Source organism: Apteryx rowi, unplaced genomic scaffold (assembly GCF_003343035.1).
Source record: "Apteryx rowi isolate R43461 unplaced genomic scaffold, aptRow1 scaffold_226, whole genome shotgun sequence".
NCBI lineage: Eukaryota > Metazoa > Chordata > Aves > Apterygiformes > Apterygidae > Apteryx > Apteryx rowi.
The window spans coordinates 641,496-662,308 of record NW_020448597.1 but is presented as its reverse complement, the minus strand read 5'-3'; the positions used below and the strand labels follow the sequence as shown (position 1 = coordinate 662,308).

The 20,813-nt window shown below is 37.2% G+C and overlaps 1 protein-coding gene across 1 annotated transcript; it reads left to right on the top strand.

Annotated features, from left to right (window-relative positions):
* The first annotated feature begins 3,754 nt into the window (after positions 1 to 3,754).
* On the top strand, positions 3,755 to 19,705 carry LOC112965901 (1-aminocyclopropane-1-carboxylate synthase-like protein 1). Its single transcript, XM_026065399.1, has 14 exons — positions 3,755 to 4,036; positions 4,120 to 4,179; positions 5,069 to 5,139; positions 5,959 to 6,028; positions 7,232 to 7,298; positions 8,893 to 8,990; positions 9,644 to 9,721; positions 12,531 to 12,631; positions 14,406 to 14,492; positions 15,683 to 15,728; positions 17,437 to 17,578; positions 17,669 to 17,811; positions 17,971 to 18,124; positions 18,887 to 19,705. The coding sequence occupies exons 1-14, from the start codon at positions 3,755 to 3,757 to the stop codon at positions 19,072 to 19,074; spliced, it is 1,587 nt and encodes a 528-aa protein (XP_025921184.1). The 3' UTR covers positions 19,075 to 19,705.
* The last annotated feature ends 1,108 nt before the right edge of the window (positions 19,706 to 20,813 follow it).

The following is a 20,813-nucleotide window of genomic DNA, read 5'->3' as shown; positions in this document are numbered from 1 at the left end:
ACCTAGGGTAGCTTTTTCTTTTCTCTTGTCTGTTGTCACTAACATAGTCAGCTGTCACTGACCTTTCCTCAACTGCCAACCAGTCTTTCCTTGAAGTTGAGGGACTTCTTCAGAAATGAGTGATAAATATAGATGTGAACACTTGTCTTGTTTCTAACATGGAAGAGATTATATTACTTAATATAGTATAATATAGGAATAATATAATAAGATAATATAGAAATAATAGGAAGTTTATTTCCACTATCGCCCCATAATTTTTTCTGAAAAAGTGTTTAGGCAACTTTAAATGTAAAAATTATTTGTTTGGAGCTATCTCCTTACTGGTAAGTAGCTGATACATCTTTCAAATACTGACTTGGAAAAATGGACCTATTATTGAATGATCCAAAGTTACAGATTGAATCTGTTGATGACTACTGACAAAAAGCTTAAAATATGGTTTCACTGCATTCTAACAAATATTTGTTTTGAAAGTAAGGTGTTGAAAGCAAGTTTCTGTTGAAAGATGACATAAATGGGGTCAGTTCTGCCAAATGCTGATTTAATCAGTGCAATTAACTGTACTGAAAAGCTCAGGTATTTGAATATTGAGGGGATTTAGTAATTCCTTAAATCATAATCTGCCAGACTTGCTTTTCCAAGAATTAGGAACACTGAATACCATCCACTGTGTTAAGTCCTTTCATTGTTATGCTATTTTGCCATAAATCACACGTTTTTGTTTGGGAAACAGAATTTAAGTTGCACAGTAAAAATTCCACAAAATATTTATTGTATACCGTTGTTCCTTTCCCAAAGAAAAAAAAAATATAAAAGATTTCCTAACCTGCTTAAAATGAAATTAAAAGATAAACATCATCTGCTCAGGCTTAGATTACATTAGTGTTATGTTTCATAATAGACGTCACCAGCTAGAACTCAGTTTGACAGTATTTTAAGCATGACAGTTAACAGCCTGGTTATAACTTGCACAAATTTTTTGATTTACATTAGGTTTGAAAAGTCCTCTGCTCAGCCAAACAAATCTAAATTTGGTGTGGAACAATCTAAACTTAAAGTGGTACAGGGAGTTTCCCCTCACTTCTGGCATCAGAGAAGCAATGTAAAATTCCTCCAGCCCTAAAGTAAACCTTTTGAAATAAAATTTCAAGACTTGCATTGTATGCGTTTAATTTTTCATAGGATATTTTACCAAAATTAACAGGGGTGTGTGTGGGGGTGTGTGTGTGCAAAATGAAGTAATACACAGTTAACTCTTATTATTATGAGTCTTAATTTATCATCTTTACTTGTTATCTAATTTATTTCATAACTCTTAGTTATTATAAAAATAGAAAAAAATGCTGTATTATTACATAAGGATTTGGTAATTTAATATTTAATATCTGATAACCTCATACTGTTCTTATATAGCAGGGTGAGAGCCAAGCCTTTTCAGGGAGCCAGAATAGCAATCAAAATATTAAGCAGTGTAGGAACTTGGAAATGACCAGAACAAGAAGGGAAACTCTTGCATGAATTAGATTGGTATTTGCAGCATTAACCCTATGGAATGAAGTTAGGAGACTGGACTACGGTTTGTTAACATTGACAGGTAGGAATTCACTCTGCCATAGGAATCATTTGGGAATAACCCATTTATAGCTCTCACTTGAGAACCTTAGCTGATGAGTCTAATGTGGTTTGGCAGAGGTATTTTAAATTAGTACTTCTTCCAAGTATATTTCATTGCAACAGTTTTGTAGAGTCTTTGCTGCAGTTATATGCCCTCTCTTAAAAGTGAGCCATCTGTTGACATAGTCTTGGCTTCAGATATAAGTGTGGGTTAAGTGAAGTACTTTGCATTGGAAGCGCAAGGGAGGTGGGAACTTGGCCACATGATAATGTGTTCTGTTTCAGTACAGCTGTTGTCATATATACTAAGTTTAATGGTTATTGACTAATATCCAGCTCTGCCTCAATTACAGAATTTTGAGACATTAGTTCTATCATAATTCTCTTTTAGACTTTAGCAAGTCATTTACCTGAGTATTTATCTCTTTGCATTAGCATATGTACAATGTGATTATAACTGTAAAAATCTTGCTTCAAGGAACAATTGCTTTAGTTTTCCCATTTCTAAAATAGACCAAAGGATAACAAGCTGTACTAGCTATACTGAAGCAAAAATCTATTGAAAAATGTATAGCAGTGCAGTCTCAGTGATGCAGCAGAGAGGCTTGGGATAAAATACTTTCAGATCCTTGGATGGTATCTGGTAAATGCTAAATCAGTTAGCTGGTATTCAGGTCACAAGTGTAAGTCAGACTAATAAAAATGAAGTGTGAAAATTCTTCCTCCATATCCGTTAGCAGCTGGTGGAGCTTTTGTAACACTTCCAAGAATGCTGCCTTCCCGAAATGTTATACAGCAGCTGTATCATATTAGCTGCTATTAGATAACCAGGGTAGATTTGGATCTCTTAGCAGTGCTGTCCCCAGCTAGTCTCCAAAAAACTTTTTTTTTATATATATAGCTTGAATTAGGTGAAATAATTAGCCATGAATACTAGCTCAGGGGAAAGATCCCTTTGGGTCTCCTGTGCGTGAAAAGAAGACCTCCTCTTTCTTCACTGGTCACATAAACTCAGCTCTTAAGGTTCTGCAGCAGTGATTATTACCTGACTTGGGCACAGGAACAACACAGTGGGTACCTTGTGGAGACCCAGTGGATAAGTGGACATTGGCACAAGGATTTGATGCATCAAAAACTGCCTAGTAAGGGCATATAGTCGCTGAGTGATTTCCCTTACTGTCAGAGATCAGCAGTTTTGTAGAAAAACAGGGAAATATTTGAAATCACCTACAAAATCCTGTCAATGTCACATGATATAATTCCAGCAAAAGCATAGCTAGGATTAAAACCATCCTTGTGATTTTGTGGCATTTTTCTTTTGGGAAGATATTTGGATTCCTCAGCCAAACTAGCTGAAAATTTAATGCTAATCTCTGTCCCTAGTCTTTGCCAAGTTTCAGGGAACAGTCACCTAAATTATGTCTTAATAATACATATTACTTTGATACCACTTAAATACACTACTTGTATCTTGTCAAAGTACTGCTTAAACAGTTATATAACTAGAACAGCATGACCTTGCTTAGATATTAAAAAGCTACAACAGGAGCTTTTTGGTGCGTAATAGTTCTAGTTGTCAACAGTTAACAGGCAGCCCGTTTTCTAACACCCATTTTTCTAGGAGTTACTTGCCATTTTATAAGTAAGTGTCAAAAATATCTAAAAGACATGATTTAATTTTAAAAGAACAAAATATCCTTAACTAAAAAGACAGTGTGTAAAACATAGACACGGAAAGAAACGCTTGGAAGTCAGTGTGTTGAAACCTTTTCTTCCTCCGGACGCTGGGGAGGAAGCGATGGGCTCTGCCCACGCCAGCGCCCCTCCTCTCCCGGCGGCCCCAGCTCTCCCTTCGCTTCTCGTCATCCTGCCAGAGCAGCCGTCCAGGTGCTGCAGGTCTCTAGCGGAGCAAAGACCAAACCCGGCTTAGCGAAGACCGTCGGTCTGAAGTAGCAACCTGCCTGCCAGGCAGTGGGTCACGTTAGAGGCGTGGGGTTCGCTGCTCTCCTGGCTGTAACTGGTGCCGGCAGCCTCGTACCGCGTCGGACGCCGTCCGGTCAGTGCCGCCAGGGCAGGCTGGGGGCGGCAGCGGCGCCCGGGCCGGCGGCGAGCGCGGGACCGCCGTGCCGCACGGAGGATGAGCGGCGGCGGTGCCCTGCCGGCCGCAGCCCCGGAGCGGGCTCTGTCCGCCCGCGGCGCCCGCATCGCCGCCAGCGCCCCCGGGCTGCTGGACAAGGGCTTCGCCCTGTACGTCGCGGACCCCTTCGATCGCCGCCTCAATCCTCAGGTGCGGCTGGGGGCTCCATCCGCTGTGGCTGGGGGGGTCCGGCGAACGGGCATCCTCACACCCAAAAACACACCGTCAGCATCGGCACCCAGGAGTTTCTGTAGGCGCTCCTGGCCGGCAGAGACGCTTCAAGTGCGACAAACTCAGAATGAGAACTAAACTAATGCTCTTCTAGTCATGTAATGATATTATTTACTAATAGTAATTTCTTTCAGGGCATTCTGAATTTGGGAACGAGTGAGAACAAACTTTGCTATGATTTAATAGAGGAGAGAGTAAGTGTTGCTGTCTTCTGACTAATTTGGATTTAGCTGCCAGTTGGTTCTTGACAATTTTGTGGTGTCTGGTTAACAAATAATTTATCACAGAAAAGGTAACATCTACCGTAGCATACTGCCAGTGCTGTGATTAACAGCTTTCACAAATAAGCGTGCTTTGTATGTGCTGCTCAGGTTTCATGTTTGGAAATGCTTTGCAAAGTAATATTTACACTGAAAACCTGCCTCTGGTTGAAAGCCAAAATCATTTTATTTTTGCTTAAACTTCACTCACATTTGATTGAACATGTTCTCTAACCTTTAAACAGAAATCATGTGAGATTCCGTTCCTGTTTTAACAGAAAATCTTGTCTGGGAATGGTAGCTTTCAAGAAGTGTATTTCTGAGGGAAAAATTATGGCCTAGTAAGTGGCTCACTTTTCTGCTGTGGCAAAGCCAAAGCTTAAGGTTACTGTCATTTTTTTCCTGCTGGTTGAGAAGCTAATCAAAATTGATGTTTGAATTAAAGATTAATGTTGTAAATATTGACAGATTTGGTTGGGTTTTGATATATTTCAAAAGTAATGCATAATTTCCTAGCTGGTATGCTTTTTCTCAATGTGATATTCAGGATTTGTTTTAATGCATGACAGAGCAATCAAAGAATTCTTTCTTTCGTGATTTTCTTCCATTGTTTTGATGATGTTTTAATGTCGTTGCTGTCTAATACCTTAAAACTAAAAAAGCGACGTGCAAAATATGAGCATAATTGTTACTCATGAATTTTTATGTTCTCCACTTCTTTAATGTTACTGAATAATGATTTTTTAAAAAATAAATATGGTACAGCAGAACAGAAATGCCCAAGAATATAGTGTTCTGCCATATATCTCTTTTATGTAATTAGCTCAAAAGACTTGACATGAATTATCTGGAGCCTGAACTTTTCCACTATTCTGATACACAAGGTACTAAAAGGTAAGAAGTCAGTTTTCCCCTTTTCCACACTGGTTGTGTTCAGTGCTAGTGGTGGCTTATGTCAAGCTGGCTGTTGTTTCACTTTTGGTAAACCTGAAGGCTAGATGAATTAATGTTAGTGGCTTGATGACACGTTTTCTGTTTCCTGCTCAGGAGTTGCTTTTCTGGTTTTTTGCTTTGTTTTTTCCACCTGTCTTTACTGTACAAAAAACAACCAAAATTCCTAAGGTCTTGTTGTCATGTTGGCAAGAAAGAGAGCACATATGGACAGTTCTTCCAGAGCTCATGATAGCTTCTTGGAATGACTTATTCTAGACTTAGTGAGGGATAAACTAGAACTCTGTGTGCTGCAAAAAGTAGAGGTAAAATATTGGCTCCATGAAGATCAGTAGGAACTCTACCATTGCCTTTATTAGGGTTGAAGGTCTGTCCTGATCTAATGTTCATTTACTCAGGTTTCACTGTTCCTGGTGCCCAAATTCTTGTCCTGTCTCCAAAAAGAGATTCTACCCAGCCTCAAAGACGCTTCTTTATTTGCTAGTTTTTCTGGAAATACTAGTTGAGTCACAGTCACTGTTATTCAAGGTAACAGATGGCTCCTATGCTCTTTTACCTCAAGAACTGTAGCATGCTGGATATCTGTGGAAATAATATCATTTAATCTGTAGGAAAAACAAAATCTTCAAGGCTTTTATAAGCCTTGTATTATGTACGGATTATGCATTGTTCTATTTTTGGTAAACTTTCTTCTGTGTGTGATTTGTGGTTTTTTTCTGAGATATATGTGATTACGTAGTTGACTTTAATTCTGTATTTCAGCTTCAGAGAAGAAATTGCCAAATTTCTGACAGACTATGCTAGAGCTGCAGAAGCACTGGATCCAGAACATGTAAGACAAGTGCTTTAGCTTTGCATTCTGTTTTTCTTAAATTGATAAGAGTTGAGTAAATCTGTACACATATGTCAACAAGATACTACAGGAGGAATTCCTGTAGGACAGAAGTCTTCTTAGCGTAATTTTTTGTTGAAAAAGTGGGCAACATGTAGCTCTCAAGCACTTAATATGAAGGGGATGTAATAGCGTGGGTTTTTCACTCTGTTTTTTTGAATGAAAGTCTAGGGTTTATATGCTGTGAGTTGTAAACTGAAAATTGCCAAACTCATGGGGAAAAGGTGTAGGGAGAAGTTCTGAAGTACTTTCAGAAAGTTGTTATATTCTTCTGTTCCCACAGCAATGCAGAAAGCAAAAGTAGAAACTATGAACTGTACAAAGGGGGATTCCCTCTCCTGTAGTTTCAAGACTTGTGAATAGCTTCTAAAGTTAATAAATGACAACAACATGTAGAAATACAAATGCAACTTCCTAACTCATTTTTGTGGAACTTCGACTTTAGGTTGGAGTGGCATGTGCAGAATAAGATGTAGCTAATACATGCATTGGTCATTTCTTAGCTGGTTTAGGATTAAGACTTTTCTGCTTGTTTATGGATATTGAGTATTTACTGTAGCTGAAATACCTTCTGTTAAGTTCCTCCAGCAGTTGGAAGGTAGAAACATGTTTCTGTTCTTTGTGTGTCTCTCTCCAACCTTTATGTCTCCAACCTTTCTTTGACTTTCATTTTTAAACTGGGAAGGAAGAGGAAGAGAAACCATATTGCAATCCTAGACATTTTGGAAAAAGTATTCCCAGTGGATAATAGTTCTAAGTGTTTGCCAAACTACAGGCCTCCCTGGATTCACCAACAGGGTGTGAATGCAAAGCCAAACACCTAAAAATACTGTGGGCTTTGTTTTGTTTTTATTCTGCAGGAATGTAAGCAATCCTTTTCAATTATTCAGGAAAACCTAGACTGGAGGTGGGAAGGGAGATTGCAATGACATATTTAAGAAGACCTTAACTTTAGTAGAATGACTGGTTTAAACTTTGCATGTAACACTTTAGTTTACCAGAAAGTGTGCTTCAAAAACTATTTTTTTTAATCAAAACTCTTACTAAAGCTTGCAGTAATCTATCTTAGTCATCTAAATGTTACCTTCAAACTAGACAGGCACAGGTATTTCTGCTATTGTGAGTTCGTACTACTCTTTTTAGATCACTGTTATGAGTGGCTGTTGTGCTGTTTTTGCTACACTGTCAACTGTATTATGTGACCCTTGTGGTGAGTAAAAAATGATTATTTTTATTTGGAAACTTTAGTTAGCAGTGAATCTAATAGTATTGTGATTTATGACAGCCTACTTTTATTATAACTGACTGAATGAAGCGACACATGGTATTTTTTTGTCACTAGCAGAGTGTCTTTTTAATAATGCCTTTGATTATTTCTAGAACCATGGAAAATTTTTGAGGTATCAGCAGGCCCACTTGCTTTCTGGGATACAATCTGTAGCTTTCTGAGAAGAGTGTTATGGGAAGGGGAGAATGGCATCAAGAGAAGGCAAAGTGCATTTTGACAAGTCATGAGAAAAAGAGGTGGGAACCATGAAGTAGGCTGGTATACAAGGGAGACAGATGGGCTGGATTGAAATCAGGGACCCAGAGAAAACTTAGCTAACAGGGTAAGGAAAAAATATAGAAAGAATTTGGGACAGGGGAGCAGAGTTGCAGCAAAAAAGGGGTTCTTTGTCAAATAAGAATGGTGTTGAAGAGGAAGCACAGGGGAATGGAAAGCAGAAGGAATGGAGGTCTGGGAAACATGGTGCTCTCAGCAGAAATAGACGGTAGAAGGAAAAAAAGACCACAGCAAGGGAAAATGTCTGCATGTCTGGTTTGGAGTGGAGGAAGGAGAGTGGGTATGTAGGGCAGTAGAGAATGGGAAATCCGTTAAGACCTGCCAAAAAGGGAAGGTGAGCAAGATGAGTTATATTTCCTCCAGCACAAGAGGCTGTGCCCCCCATAGCACCCTGTTACTGGATGCCAAGAAGCCCTGACAGGGGAGAATGGAGTATTGGGGGGAACCTCATGTGGTGCGATGACTTCAGCTTATAGGTGATAAAAAAGGTGTGAAATGAGTGAGTTTTGCTTAGCTTTAAAATGATAAAGAAAATGCCTATCAAAGGCTACTTGTAAACGTATCCCATTTTAATATATTCAGATTTCATTGTATTTATTTCATTGTACACTTTTAACAGGAACTTTTCTGCTTCAACACTGACAGACTGCCTTTTAGCACTTCATTAATATAGGAAGCATACTCTTAGCCTTCACTGAAAACCTGTTACACAGGGCTTTTGCAGTATGTCCAGCGCCAATTTGGGACTACTTCACAAAAAAGACAAGGAGGCATAGAAGTTCCACAGTGCTGTAGGCTTCCTTGGCACATGACAGCACTTTGGCACCAGAATGAAGTAGTTGAGGTTTGCAGCAGTTCTGCTGAAAAGTTAATAGTAACAGCATTAACAAAATACTGACAGCATGATTGTTATTGTCATTATTATTTAAAAGATTTTAAAAGAAGCAAAGAAAACAATCGGGTCCATGGATCATATCCATTCCCTTTCACTGAAAATTTATATGACTATCAAAACCAATCTGAAACTGCAAATGTTAAGGAAGAAAATTGGGAAAGAATTCAGGTTGATTGCTAAATTTTCTGCTAAATTTTCAGTTTTGCTTAAATATTGTTTTTAGGCCACAGTAAAGGCTTTGAGATTAAATCAAATGTCAAATTCTTAGGTTGCCAGTTTGGTCTGTTAGAGTATAATGAAATAATTGCTCATGAGAAATGTTAATTCTATTTTTCATATTTTTAGATGGATATCTTATTCCAACTCCATGCTACGGTGGTATAAATTCAAAAACATGGCTATATGGTGGAATACAACCTGTTCATGTGCCCTTGTTCAGTGAGGTAAAGCTGTCTCTGAAGCCCTTTTAGAGGTAGTCTGTCTTTTTTTCCAGACTGCAGCACAACAGGGGACTGGTGTGATCAGCTGTGTAGGATCACATTTGTTCTGTACAGACTCTCCTCTGCATTGGTACACTGAATTATAATTTGTGAGCTCCAAATTTGTAACTCTTACTAGAAGTAAGTTTGTTTTGTAAAACTTTTTCCCATTAATCACTGAAACATTTATTTGCTACATAGGCTGTATAACACTGGTTTCCCCTTTGAAAGCTCAGTAGTCTGAGAGGCAAAGCAAAGGGAGGTAGTATCTTTTATAAACCAAATGATACAGTCAGAGGGGAAGAAGAACCCACAAATTTTCAAGTACACAAATTCCTCTGCAAGTCGTTGAAAGTATAGTCTTGTATACGGACAATATTTAAAAAACACAATAATTGAATTACATATGAAAGACTGTTCTTGGTTTCAGATTCTGAGGTGATGATAACATTGTTGGATTGCTATTTTCCCTCCTTGAGCTAGTGCCATCAAAAGCTTGTTTTGTTTAACTTACTTATTTGCTAAAAGCCAGTCGCAATTATATTTTCGCTGGGTGGGAGTGTTTCTTCGCCATCGTCTTTTTTTGTTCTTGTTGATTTTTTTTTCTTCTTCTACAGGTGACAGATGAAGAAAGTCACCCTTTCCAGTTAACAGCTGAAAAATTAGAAGCTGCACTACAGAGAGCTAAAAACCAGGTAGGAATATCATTAAATGATTTCTGATTTTCATGTTTTCCTAGTTATTTTGTAAGCAACGTAACTTCCCAACATTGAACTACTTACACATTTTCATGTTTACAAATTTTCACAATCTTATAACTGGGGTGGGCCCAACTGTAGCAACAGGAATTTAATTAATTTTGTAACATGGGCAATATAATAAAATATAGAGAAACACCCTTACTCTATTTTATGAAGAACAGATCTTAATTTGTTTTTCAAGACCAAGCTTCTTCCTCAGTGGATTTTTATGGAACTTCAGTGAAGGAGCTATTCAGACTCTAAGAAGACAGAATAAGCTACTTTAATGATCCATTCCATTAATTAAAGAGATGTATCTAGTGGGATTCTGAAGGGGGCTCTTCTGAATTCCAGCTAACAAGGAGGATTGAATACCATGTACTGTAGTATCATTGGAAAGTCAGAGGGGTGGGGGAAGAATTGTTCCACTTTGAAGGCTCCTTGGAAAATGTAATTTTTCCAGAATTTAGGAAACTTCAGTAGTTCAAAATATTTAACAAATCATTTTCAGTGATTTTATTCTCATCAGTAGTGTATGAATATTATTTGTCTCATTGTGTCTCATTTTTTTTAACGCTTCCCTCTCTTTTTGGAACTGCTTTACTTAAGGAATGTTTTGTTTTCTGAGCGTCCATTACAATTGAATAGTGTTCAATAGTTTTTATTTCAGCCAAAATGTTTCAGATTCTCGTCATCTTGAAGTTCATTATCTGCAGACTTCATGGGAAATTGTAAATGCACTTAAACTCAACTGTCTGTGATATTCCTCATAAAGATCCAGCCAGAGAGAACACAGGATGAATAGTGAAACATTTTACCAAAGATGTGGTGGTAGTAGTATTAATAATGGTTTCAAGACAAGAAGTCAAATAGACTTGTGTCCTAGTCCAGGATAACAAATGAGGTTTGACAACAGGTAGAGCATACAAGTAAGGTCAGTTGTAAAGGGCAGTATTATAAGTAAGGTCACATATAAATAAAGTGGGTATTTTGGATGCATACAAGTGTGCAACAAAATTGTTGTTGTTGGGTGGGAGGGTTTGTTTTGATTTTGAGGGTTTTCTTGTTTTGGTTTGATTTAGATATGTTGAAGATCTCCTAGTTAGCTGAACTGCTCTGTCAGCATGGTGCCTATGTTTAGGTATGATCTGTATGTCTATGTCATCTTCTGTGCCCATGGCAGTCTATGTGAGATCGAGCATTCAGACAAATTGTCACTTGATCGTAGCAAAGGTATTTAGCTAGCACCCAAGCTCTGTTACTGTGGCTATCAAAATGTGAGCTGTCTGGACAAAATGCTGGATCATGAGGCACATTAAATCTTTAGAGTTAGTGTTGGTTAACTCTAGTTAACAGTTAGGCATGTCTCTGTCATTCTTCAAGAGCTGAAACTGTTCTCATGGTTAATATTACAAACATCTGTATGCATGTAATATAATAAATAGCTGGAGGAACAACTAGCAATTGAGAAAGTACCATCCCACAGCAGCTGTTCCTATAAACACTAGCTCCTCCCTCAGTATCTTCTGCTACTTAATACTTGTCAGATGTGAAATACTCTAAACTGCAAAAAACAAACTTTACTGCGTAAAGATGATATCCATGCAAGAAGTTCTTGTGGAAAAGCTGGTATTGCTTTGGGATTTACATCTTAGCTTGTTTTCAAGTAATTTCTTCCCATATCTGGAACCAAAGGCAAAAAACTGAAAGTTAATTGCCTGTTCAGTTTTTGCTCACAGTACCCATAAATGTTCAGGCAAATTATATATTGAGGGGAGAGCAAATGTCAGTGCTCCCTCATAATTGATTTTTTTTTTCTTTTCCTGGAGTTCCTGTGGAGTTGCTCTTTGCAAATAATCCTCCTTTGAAGGAGGAAGTAAAAATACTAATTTAATTTCAAGTTTATCCCAAACTTGAAGTAATAAGGCAATTCCTCATGTTGATAGAGTTTAACTCTTGAAAGTTCCTGCTGTAACTATTACAGTATTTGCCTGTGCACAATAAAAATATCTTTGTTGAATATAGCTTAGCTTAATATACATTAAAGATTTTTTTAGCAAATAGAAAGTAGATGATTTTGAGATATACCTGTAGAGTTAAAAATATGGATTATGTTTGTCCTTATAATCTGATTTTTGATCATGTGGGACTCTTCTCATTACACAGTAGAATATTTACAATCTCATATAATAGTGGGGAGAAAATTCTTTACCCAGATTTCCTTTCATCCCTCTGCACCTCTCTTAGAACAACAAATAACTAAATTTTTAACCTTTGACTTCTGCACAGTCTCTTACTTAAAAAAAAAAAAAAACAGCAATGAATAATTAATTACTTAGCTGGTTGTAGAATGTGAAAGTCCAAATTCCATTCAGCTTTCCCAATGTATATCCATAGTAACTTTGCTCAATCCTGTGAAACTATTTTGAAAGTACACCTGTAGAACCAAGAATAAATGTTAATCTGTACAACATCATAATCTTGCCTGCTGACATTGATTTTTTTTTTCATAAGAGTGTTAACCTGATTTTCATTTGCTAATAAACTATTTAGTATGTTTCTGGGGGTAATATTGGAGAAGTTCTGAAATGAGGTGTGTAGCTGGAATCTCATTCTGTATGCTAATTATTAAAACATCTGTTTATGTGTAACTAAAAACTTTTCGAAAGCTAGCTCTTCATTGAAGAGTTGGCTAACTTACATGCTTGATAGTCCTCTGTTTGACGTCACTGGCATCTCCGACTATCAGTTTTTCTTTTTTCAGGGTATCCGAGTCAGAGCATTAATCCTGATCAACCCTCACAATCCTTTAGGGGACGTTTACCCAGCACAGTTACTGAAACACTGTCTAGAGTTTGCGCACAGGTTTGAGTCCTAGTGCTGTTTGCTTGTTTTTTAATTTTCCATTATGCAATAGAGCAGTAATGAAAAATCACCTTTGGTGATCTCCTGTTCTTTGGTTTATACGTGTTCCCAGGAGGTGGTATACAGGGTCCTGGTCATGTTTCTTGTATTGCTATCCTTTTAATTTGGCCTTTCTGGGAACTCTAAAATACGTTACTTAAGTTGGGGTCCAACAATGTGTTTCTGAATGAAAGATCTTTGGGATTTTTAATGTGTGGTTTAAACTACTAAAGCTTTTTATTTGCTTAATGATATTTCTTTATTAACCTGCTTTGATGCATGGCTCAGAAAAATGACAACAGGTGATTACCAAGGTCTTTAGCAGTAAAAAATGTAAATATGGCTAGTGTGGTCACTTGAAATGTTATCAAAATAAGAAAATAAAAAAAATTGATGGAGGAGGAGTAATTTAATTATCCAAGAGTAATTTAACTGTCTGAAGTGTCTTAGTATCTTTTATACCTACTTAATTTGAATTTGAGATTTATAGGCAATTCATTTTCCTTCAAAGGAAGATACCTCCAAGATGTCCCTTTCCTTTTCCCCATCTTTTATCTTTGCCCAGCTCAGAGCTTGCATTCGAAGCCTTAGCAGTCTCCTGAATCCTTTGGGTACTGACAGAGAAAAAATACTTCATTTTGAAAAACATCTGTGGGTTTGGTTGTTTTTTTGAAAAATGTGTACCCTTATTATTTCAATGGGCTTTTGCCAAAGAATGACTGCAAAATTCTGAACATACTTCAAAATCTAATAGTGCTTGGATAGTTTCTGACAATCATAAATAGAGTAGGTTAGTATTAATTGTTCATTATTTACCAAAGACTCCTGCTGGTTTATTTTATTTGGAAAGAGAATAACATAATGTTCCTGCATTTTTGGGGTGTTTTTTGTTTTCACAGAAACAGCAGTGGAGGTTGGTAGAGTTCGGTGCGCTATTTCCAGTTAGCAAGTTTTTTAAGTGGCACGTGTGTCTTTTTCCCGGCACGGTGCATGGATTTCAGGATGCAACCAACTTAAGTTGGTACTAAAATGTTAGAGGATAATGATTAGAAAAAAATAATTTTATTTTTAATGTAAAAGCTGCTCTGAAACCAAGCTTCCTTTTTTGAAAAAAATATAGAAGTCAACAATCAATTTAAATGAGGTTTTGTTAGACTGGGGAACCTGTGCTACTTGGATGTTTAAAGCATTCTGCCACTTATTTGCTATTTCCGAATATGCCTAAGGCTTCCTAGTATCAAGTATGATACTTCTGTGATGGCTGCTATTTGTTGTGGCTTTCACAGCAGGAGTGTATTAGAGAGTTATCTTAAGTGATCTTAATCTAACATCTGCATTTGTTTTCAAGTTTCAGCGAATAAGTCTTGCAGGGTAAAGGGGACTATAATATACAGTTCTGTTTGTTTGAAATTTTAAATATGGTTTGGGTGGGGACCACACATAATCCTGAGAACCATTGGATTGAGCATGCAGTCAGATTTTATTTCAGATATTATGTAATGGAATGTTATTGCTGCTGAGAAATATCAGATATGTATAAATAGCTGGTGATGCACAGGTGCTTACAGTAGGTCTTGTGACCTTAAAAAGAATTGATTTGGGGGTAAAACTTGCAGGGTGAGTATAATAGCAAATAGGCATGTTTATGGGTACTTTGCCATGGCAATAGTTAATGTATATATGCAAAGACCTTTCATTTAAATATGTTAATATGCCTATGTTTCTCTATGCATAGATATGAATTGCATGTAATCATGGATGAGATATACATGCTGTCTGTTTATGGTGATGCCACCTTCACCAGTGTTCTTAGCTTAGACTGGTAAGTGTGATTTCTTAGAAGGGATTGGAAGATACTTAATCCTAAATAGAACCTATGCCATTTTTTTCAAACTTCTAGTTAGTCAATATAACTAACTCACATCCAGACCTTTGCAACTATGAGACTAGTTAATACAAGAGATGTTTTTCACAGACTGCTTTAAATGGCAGGTCTCTTGCTTCCAGCAGGTATGCATAGTATAGTAATAACAATCAAAAATAGACAGAGCCCTTAGTCATCTTGCCACTTTGCTTTTTTCTGTTGTTTCCTGTTACACAGTGTAAGGATTTCACTGTAATGCAAATGAAATTGCTAGAAGTTGTGGTTACCCGCTATAGTGGTCTCCTTCTTGACTAGTATGTTGTTGGGCTATTAGTTTCCTGGCACAGATGATGAAAAAATAAATGTTTCAAGAATATTTAAAGCTATTGGTATCTGACTAATGAAACTTCTTTCCCAAAAGTATGTGATTGTCTTTGTATAACTGCATAAGTTTCACACTGATGGTAAATTTCCAAGTCCATCTGAGTGCTACCAAGCACAGGGAGTGACTGGGTATTGTCTTACCCATACAAGAACATGAACCATAAATGAACCGTACACAAACCAATATGAACCACGAAATCAAAATAGTTTTGTTACTATGAAAATTCACCCAATTTCATGTGTCTGAAGGAGGAAATCTCCAGCCTTGGATCTACCTACAAAAAGTTACACAAAGGAGAAAAGCCATCTTCTTCAAATAGTCCTCTGAGGTATATTTAGTTTAGTTGCACCACGCTATGCAAGTACATGCCCTAAAATGTTCAATTCTCCCTTTCATAGCCTGAAATATAGCATAGCTGAGCAAAGAATTCTTCTCCATCAAGAGCCATTTTGCACCATTTATGGAAATATAATTTTTGTTTCAATATGAGTTTGATCAATATAGTGAGAATCTGTGGGAATTTTAACTGGACCATTATGTCTTAGTGCAAATCATTTTCTTTTCTGTTTTTGTGTGTATCTGTGTGTTGTAGGATAAAGTTTTGTTACAAGATCTCTGAAAAAAAGTCGTAACACTTTAAAGGTTTATATACAAATTTTAGTAAAAATGTACTATAATTTTACATATTTAAAATTTTTTGTAACCTGTATAATTTGTTCCTCTATAACAGCAGTTCTTTTTAACTTCCTCTTTTCTCATTCAGTGTACCAGATCCAGAACGGACACATTTTATGTGGGATTTTAGCAAGGTAGGTTGATATATTATGTTTGTGTTTTAATTTATGATATTTCTCCACAAAAATTTCATGGACTATTCTGACATAATTTGGATTATAGGTGCCAAACTGAGTCTCCTTGTTTATTTTTCTTCTTCAATGGTCTAAAATTTGTTAAAGTATGGAGTTTACTTTGTGATCTACTCAACAGAAAAAATTAATGCTTATGTATTAAAGGCATTGCTTGGCATTGCTTATTGCTGTATTTGGTGTGGGGAAGCATAGTAAAAGTTGAAACATTTCAGATCTGTAGCATTCTGCCTTTCCTTGTCTTGGAGGGAACTGTAAACTGATGACTGCTTAGAAACAACAGTGAGATATAATGGGGACAGAGGAAGGGTACAAGGCAGGTGTGTTTTCAGTCGTTGGCCTCTAAGGCAACCTTGGTAAAGTCACTAACTTCTCTTTCGTTATTGCTGTCTATATCTGGAGATAATTAACACGCATACAATGTTACCAGTTTATCTAAGAAGCCCATAATGCTTCAAGAATGGGTTAACAATTCTCTAAAAATTCTGTTCTCTATTTTCTCTAAAAATTCTCTGTGTAACTATGTTTACCATTTTTTGTTGGCTTGGCAGCATGTTGCCTTCACCTTCTCCTTCCCCTTCACTCCTTCCCTTCCCCTCGCCTGCCGCACAGTAGTTTTGAAGTTGCTGCCTGTTTTTTATCACACTGGGGACTCCATTTGGCCACGTGTGAGTTTGCTCCAGAATTTCAGAAATTATATGCTTCCAGCTCATGTTATGAGTGTAAAACTCCATAGCTAATCATTTGTTTATCAGTCCTTTCACACTTGAATAGATAGCACAGACGATTTTGTGTGGAGAACATTTTCAAGGTTTTTGTATTAGAAGTGAACGCTTGGTATGCTACATAATTTTACAGCTCCCACTGCGAAGTGGGATTTATTGGGTACTTTACTGGGTGGGCAGTGTTTTGGCTGCTTTTTTTTTTATTATGGGAAGGACCAGTCCTTGCACTGTATATTAAAATGATCATTTCTAGATGTGGCACAGTAGTCAATATTTTTAATTTTAATGTTACTATATAGTTGCTATCCTAAATTTCTTGGGATTGATCTTTCATTCTCTATGTGACTAATGATTTCCTTGCCTCTAATGGGAGTTTTGCTCAAGAAGAACAAAAGGCAAGTTTCATAAATATTAAGAATAGTGTATTGTTTTTATCAGTATTATGTACAAATATATTGATAGATACTGCTTTCCATCAAGTTGGTAGTACAGGTTAAGCAACTTGCAAGAATAGAAAGCTGGACTTCGTGCCTTGCACAGCGAGACATATGGCTTCCTGCTTAAGGACTCAGGGAAAGTTTATGTTAATATGTTTGTGTTATTGCATACTTATGTAGATTTGGAAACACTTATGAACAGTGACTGTTGCAGATCACAGGTTTAAACAGCCAATATTGACAATTCCATTGACAATTTATTCTCTGTATTTACTCGTCTGTTCTCAATAGTTTTAAGATTCTTCTTACTGTGTCATCAAATGTTATTATTGCAGGGTAGGAAAGTTTTATTTTGCCACACAGTTGATGTGGCAGTCTAATTTTTCTGAGAATTTCTTTCCTATATAACATAATGACTGTAGATGGTGGTTTGATAAAATACAAGCATAAAGTAAAAATTTTACCTCTCTCTTCTTTTTGTCCTCCAAGGATTTTGGTATGAGTGGTATCAGAGTTGGAGTACTGTATACCAGAAATCATGAAATTCAGAAAGCTGTGAATCAACTGGCTGTCTTCCATGGCTGTCCTGGACCTGTTCAGCATGTTCTCAGTCAATTCATTAGTGACAGAGGTTAGCCACGCTACAAATGTTTCCATTGAACTGTATTATTTTTCCTTTATAGGTAGAAATAAAACAATGCTATTTTTCTTTCTTTGGTAGATTGGTTGGATAATGTGTTTTTTCCCACCAACAAAAAGCGACTTAAAGAAGCACAGAATATTCTTGTGGATGGACTTGCAGATGTTGGAATACCCGTACTCAAAAGTTCAGGAGGACTGTATGTGTGGGCAGACTTCAGAAAAGTATGTAAGAAGTTTGGAAAGGGGTGGGGATATAAAACAAAAAAACAAAAAATTAGTCATGTGTGTTGTTACACACTTTAATATTAGGTCCCTGAAAATCTTTTTAAAGAATTTATGAATTTGTTCAGTCTTTAATAAAGTTTTATTTTCTCCTTTTAGTTCTTAAAATCACAGACATTTGAAGCTGAACTTGAATTATGGCAGAAGCTCCTCGAAGAAAAACTCCTGATTAGTCCTGGAAAAGCTTTCTATTGTTATGAGCCTGGATGGTTTAGATTGGTTTTCTCTGATTCTGTAGATAAAATTTACTTGTGTAAGTGTGTTTTACTTTTAATGTGTCATGAAGTAGTATGTAAGTTTTTTAGAAAAGGTAACATTACAAATCATAAGTTCAGATCTGATTGTTCTCTCTAGGCTTGTGAGTGGTGTTTTTAGAGTTTGTATAAACTGGGAAGTATTAGATTGTCCCAGAGCATAGTTTGCAAAGCATATACTTTGGATTATATTAAACCTTTAAAGTTTGCAGAGCTTCATTTTAAAAATAATTTTCAACTCTTTCAGAAGTCAGTGAACCAAATTTTATGTAATATGCTCTTTCCTCTCTCAAATTGCCCTTTATATCATGTGAGAATTCAGCAGCAACACTCATTTTTATGTGGCTCTTACATTGGATATGAAAAATTCACCCATCTCTTATGTCATAAAATACTTAATCTTGAATCAGTGCTGTACATTGTTGTCAAAAGGGTTGTTTGTGAAATAATGGGAGTAATGGGAATATAGAATCGTAAAAAAATGTATGTTGAAAGGGAACTCTCTGGTCATCTAGTACAGCATCCTGCTCAAAGCAGGGACAGTTTGTGAGCCAGAGCAGCTTGCTCAGGGCCTTCTTCAGTCAAGTTTTGAGACTGTCCAAAGATGGAGATTACCCAGCCTCTCTGAGCAACCTGTTCCAGTATTTAATCAATCTCACAGTGAAAATTATTTCCATATGTCCAGTCAGTATTTCCCTTCTGATTCCACTGTTTCTTTTGGCAAAGAGAAATTTGTAGTGAACTGTATTTCCTTTTTACAGGTATTCAGAGACTTGAGCAAATGCTGCACGCTGATGCTACTGAATCAGCTGCAAACAACATATCTTCTAATGCAGATGCTTTATGCACTCTAAAAGAAGGTTCTTCAGGCAACCCTTCAAACACACCAGGAGATGATGTCTCCCAGCTAAAAAATATACTTCTTTATTATAATCATATATGCATTTAATGACTTGGCACAATTTAGCATGCTGATGTTTACTAAGGGAGTGTATGACCAGTATTTTTGGCTGTAACCTTGGATAGCAGTCTCACTTGCTGTGACCTGGCATTACTAAATTTGCAAGTGGAGCTGCTAAAATTGAATTTTAGGAAACTGGGCATCATGGATATTCTGAAATTAGCCCCTCTTCAGCACAGTACTCAGTTTCACTCAACTTCAAGTGTGATAAGTGTCAGTAAAATCAGAGAGTCTTATATGTATGCTTGCACAGTTGTTGAATTATGAAATTTTGAACACATTGGTAAAAATTGTTGTGCATATTACTATTGTAGACTGTGCATTTTAATCAGAAGCCTGAAAGTACTGAATTGCAGCTGATAATCAAATGTTGCTAATTTTTTTTAACTGGCAAAAAGTTTGTATGTATTCATGGGGGATCTCTTTAAGCAGTTTGAACATTACACGCATCTTTCTGAATATGCATGCTAAGTGAGTACTTTCTAAGAAAGCATTTAGCTTATTGGCTTTCCTGATCCCTTTCAGATTTTTTTGTGTGCCAAAATTCATTGCAAAATGTCAGCAGTTTGGACCAGTTTTATACATTAAATATAAAAATACCTTGGATATCTGTAATTACACTCATTTGACAGAGATGTGTGGGGACTTCTTATACTTTTTTTTTAAACTATGTACAGACTTAATTCATGATTTCTTCCAATATTTAGGTTTGGTGAGGGAAAACTGTAACTGCAAAATTAACAGACAGCTTCTGTAGAACCTCAGTAGGAGGAGTGTCTCACTGTGGTAAGCCTTATGATCCCTGAACTTGGAATTTGTGTTCCTGATAGTAACATGGGCTTTGGCCTGTTTTTCTTGGCATTTAAACTTGGCAAGCTTACACTGTTCAAGCTGATGATAACATAAATATCTGCCTTACACCAATTGTCAGAGTTCATAGAATCATAGAATATTTGAGGTTGGAAGAGACTTCTGCAGATTGTCTAGTCCAACCCCCCAGCTCAAAGCAGGGTCAGCTCAAGCAGGTTGCCCAGGACTCTGTCCAGTTGCATTTTGAATATCTCCAAGGATGGATACTCCACAACCTTTCTGGGAAACCTGTCCCAGTGTTCAATCACATTATGGTAAAACTTCTTTCTTGTGTTTAAACAGAATTTCCTATTTTTCAATTTGTGCCCATTGCTTCTTGTTCTGTCACTGGATAGCACTGAGAAGAGTCTGACTCTGTTTTCCTTATATCCTCCCATCAGATATTTTTACACATTGACAAGATCCACCCTGAGCCTTCTTTTCTCAAGGCTAAGCAATCCTAGCTGTCTCAGCCTCTCCTAATTTGTCTCATACTCCAGTGCCCTAAACATCTTCGTGGCTGCTTGCTGGACTTGCTCCAGTAAGTCCATGTCTTTCTTGTACTGGAGAGCCAAGAACTGGGCCCAGCACTCCAGGTGTGGTCTCACCAGGGCTGAGGAGAGATGAAGGATCACCTCATTCAACCTGCTGGCAAAGCTCTTCCTAATGCAGCCCAGGATAGCATTGGCCTTCTTTGCTGCAAGGACACATTGCTGCCTCATGTTGATTTGGTGTCCACCAGGACCCCCAGGGCCTTTTTCTGCAAAGTTGCTGGTCAGTCCCCAGCCTGTACTGGTGCATGGGATTATTCTGCCCCAGGTGCAGGACTTTGCACTTCCCTTTGTTGAACTTCATAAGGTTTCTCTCTGCACATTTCT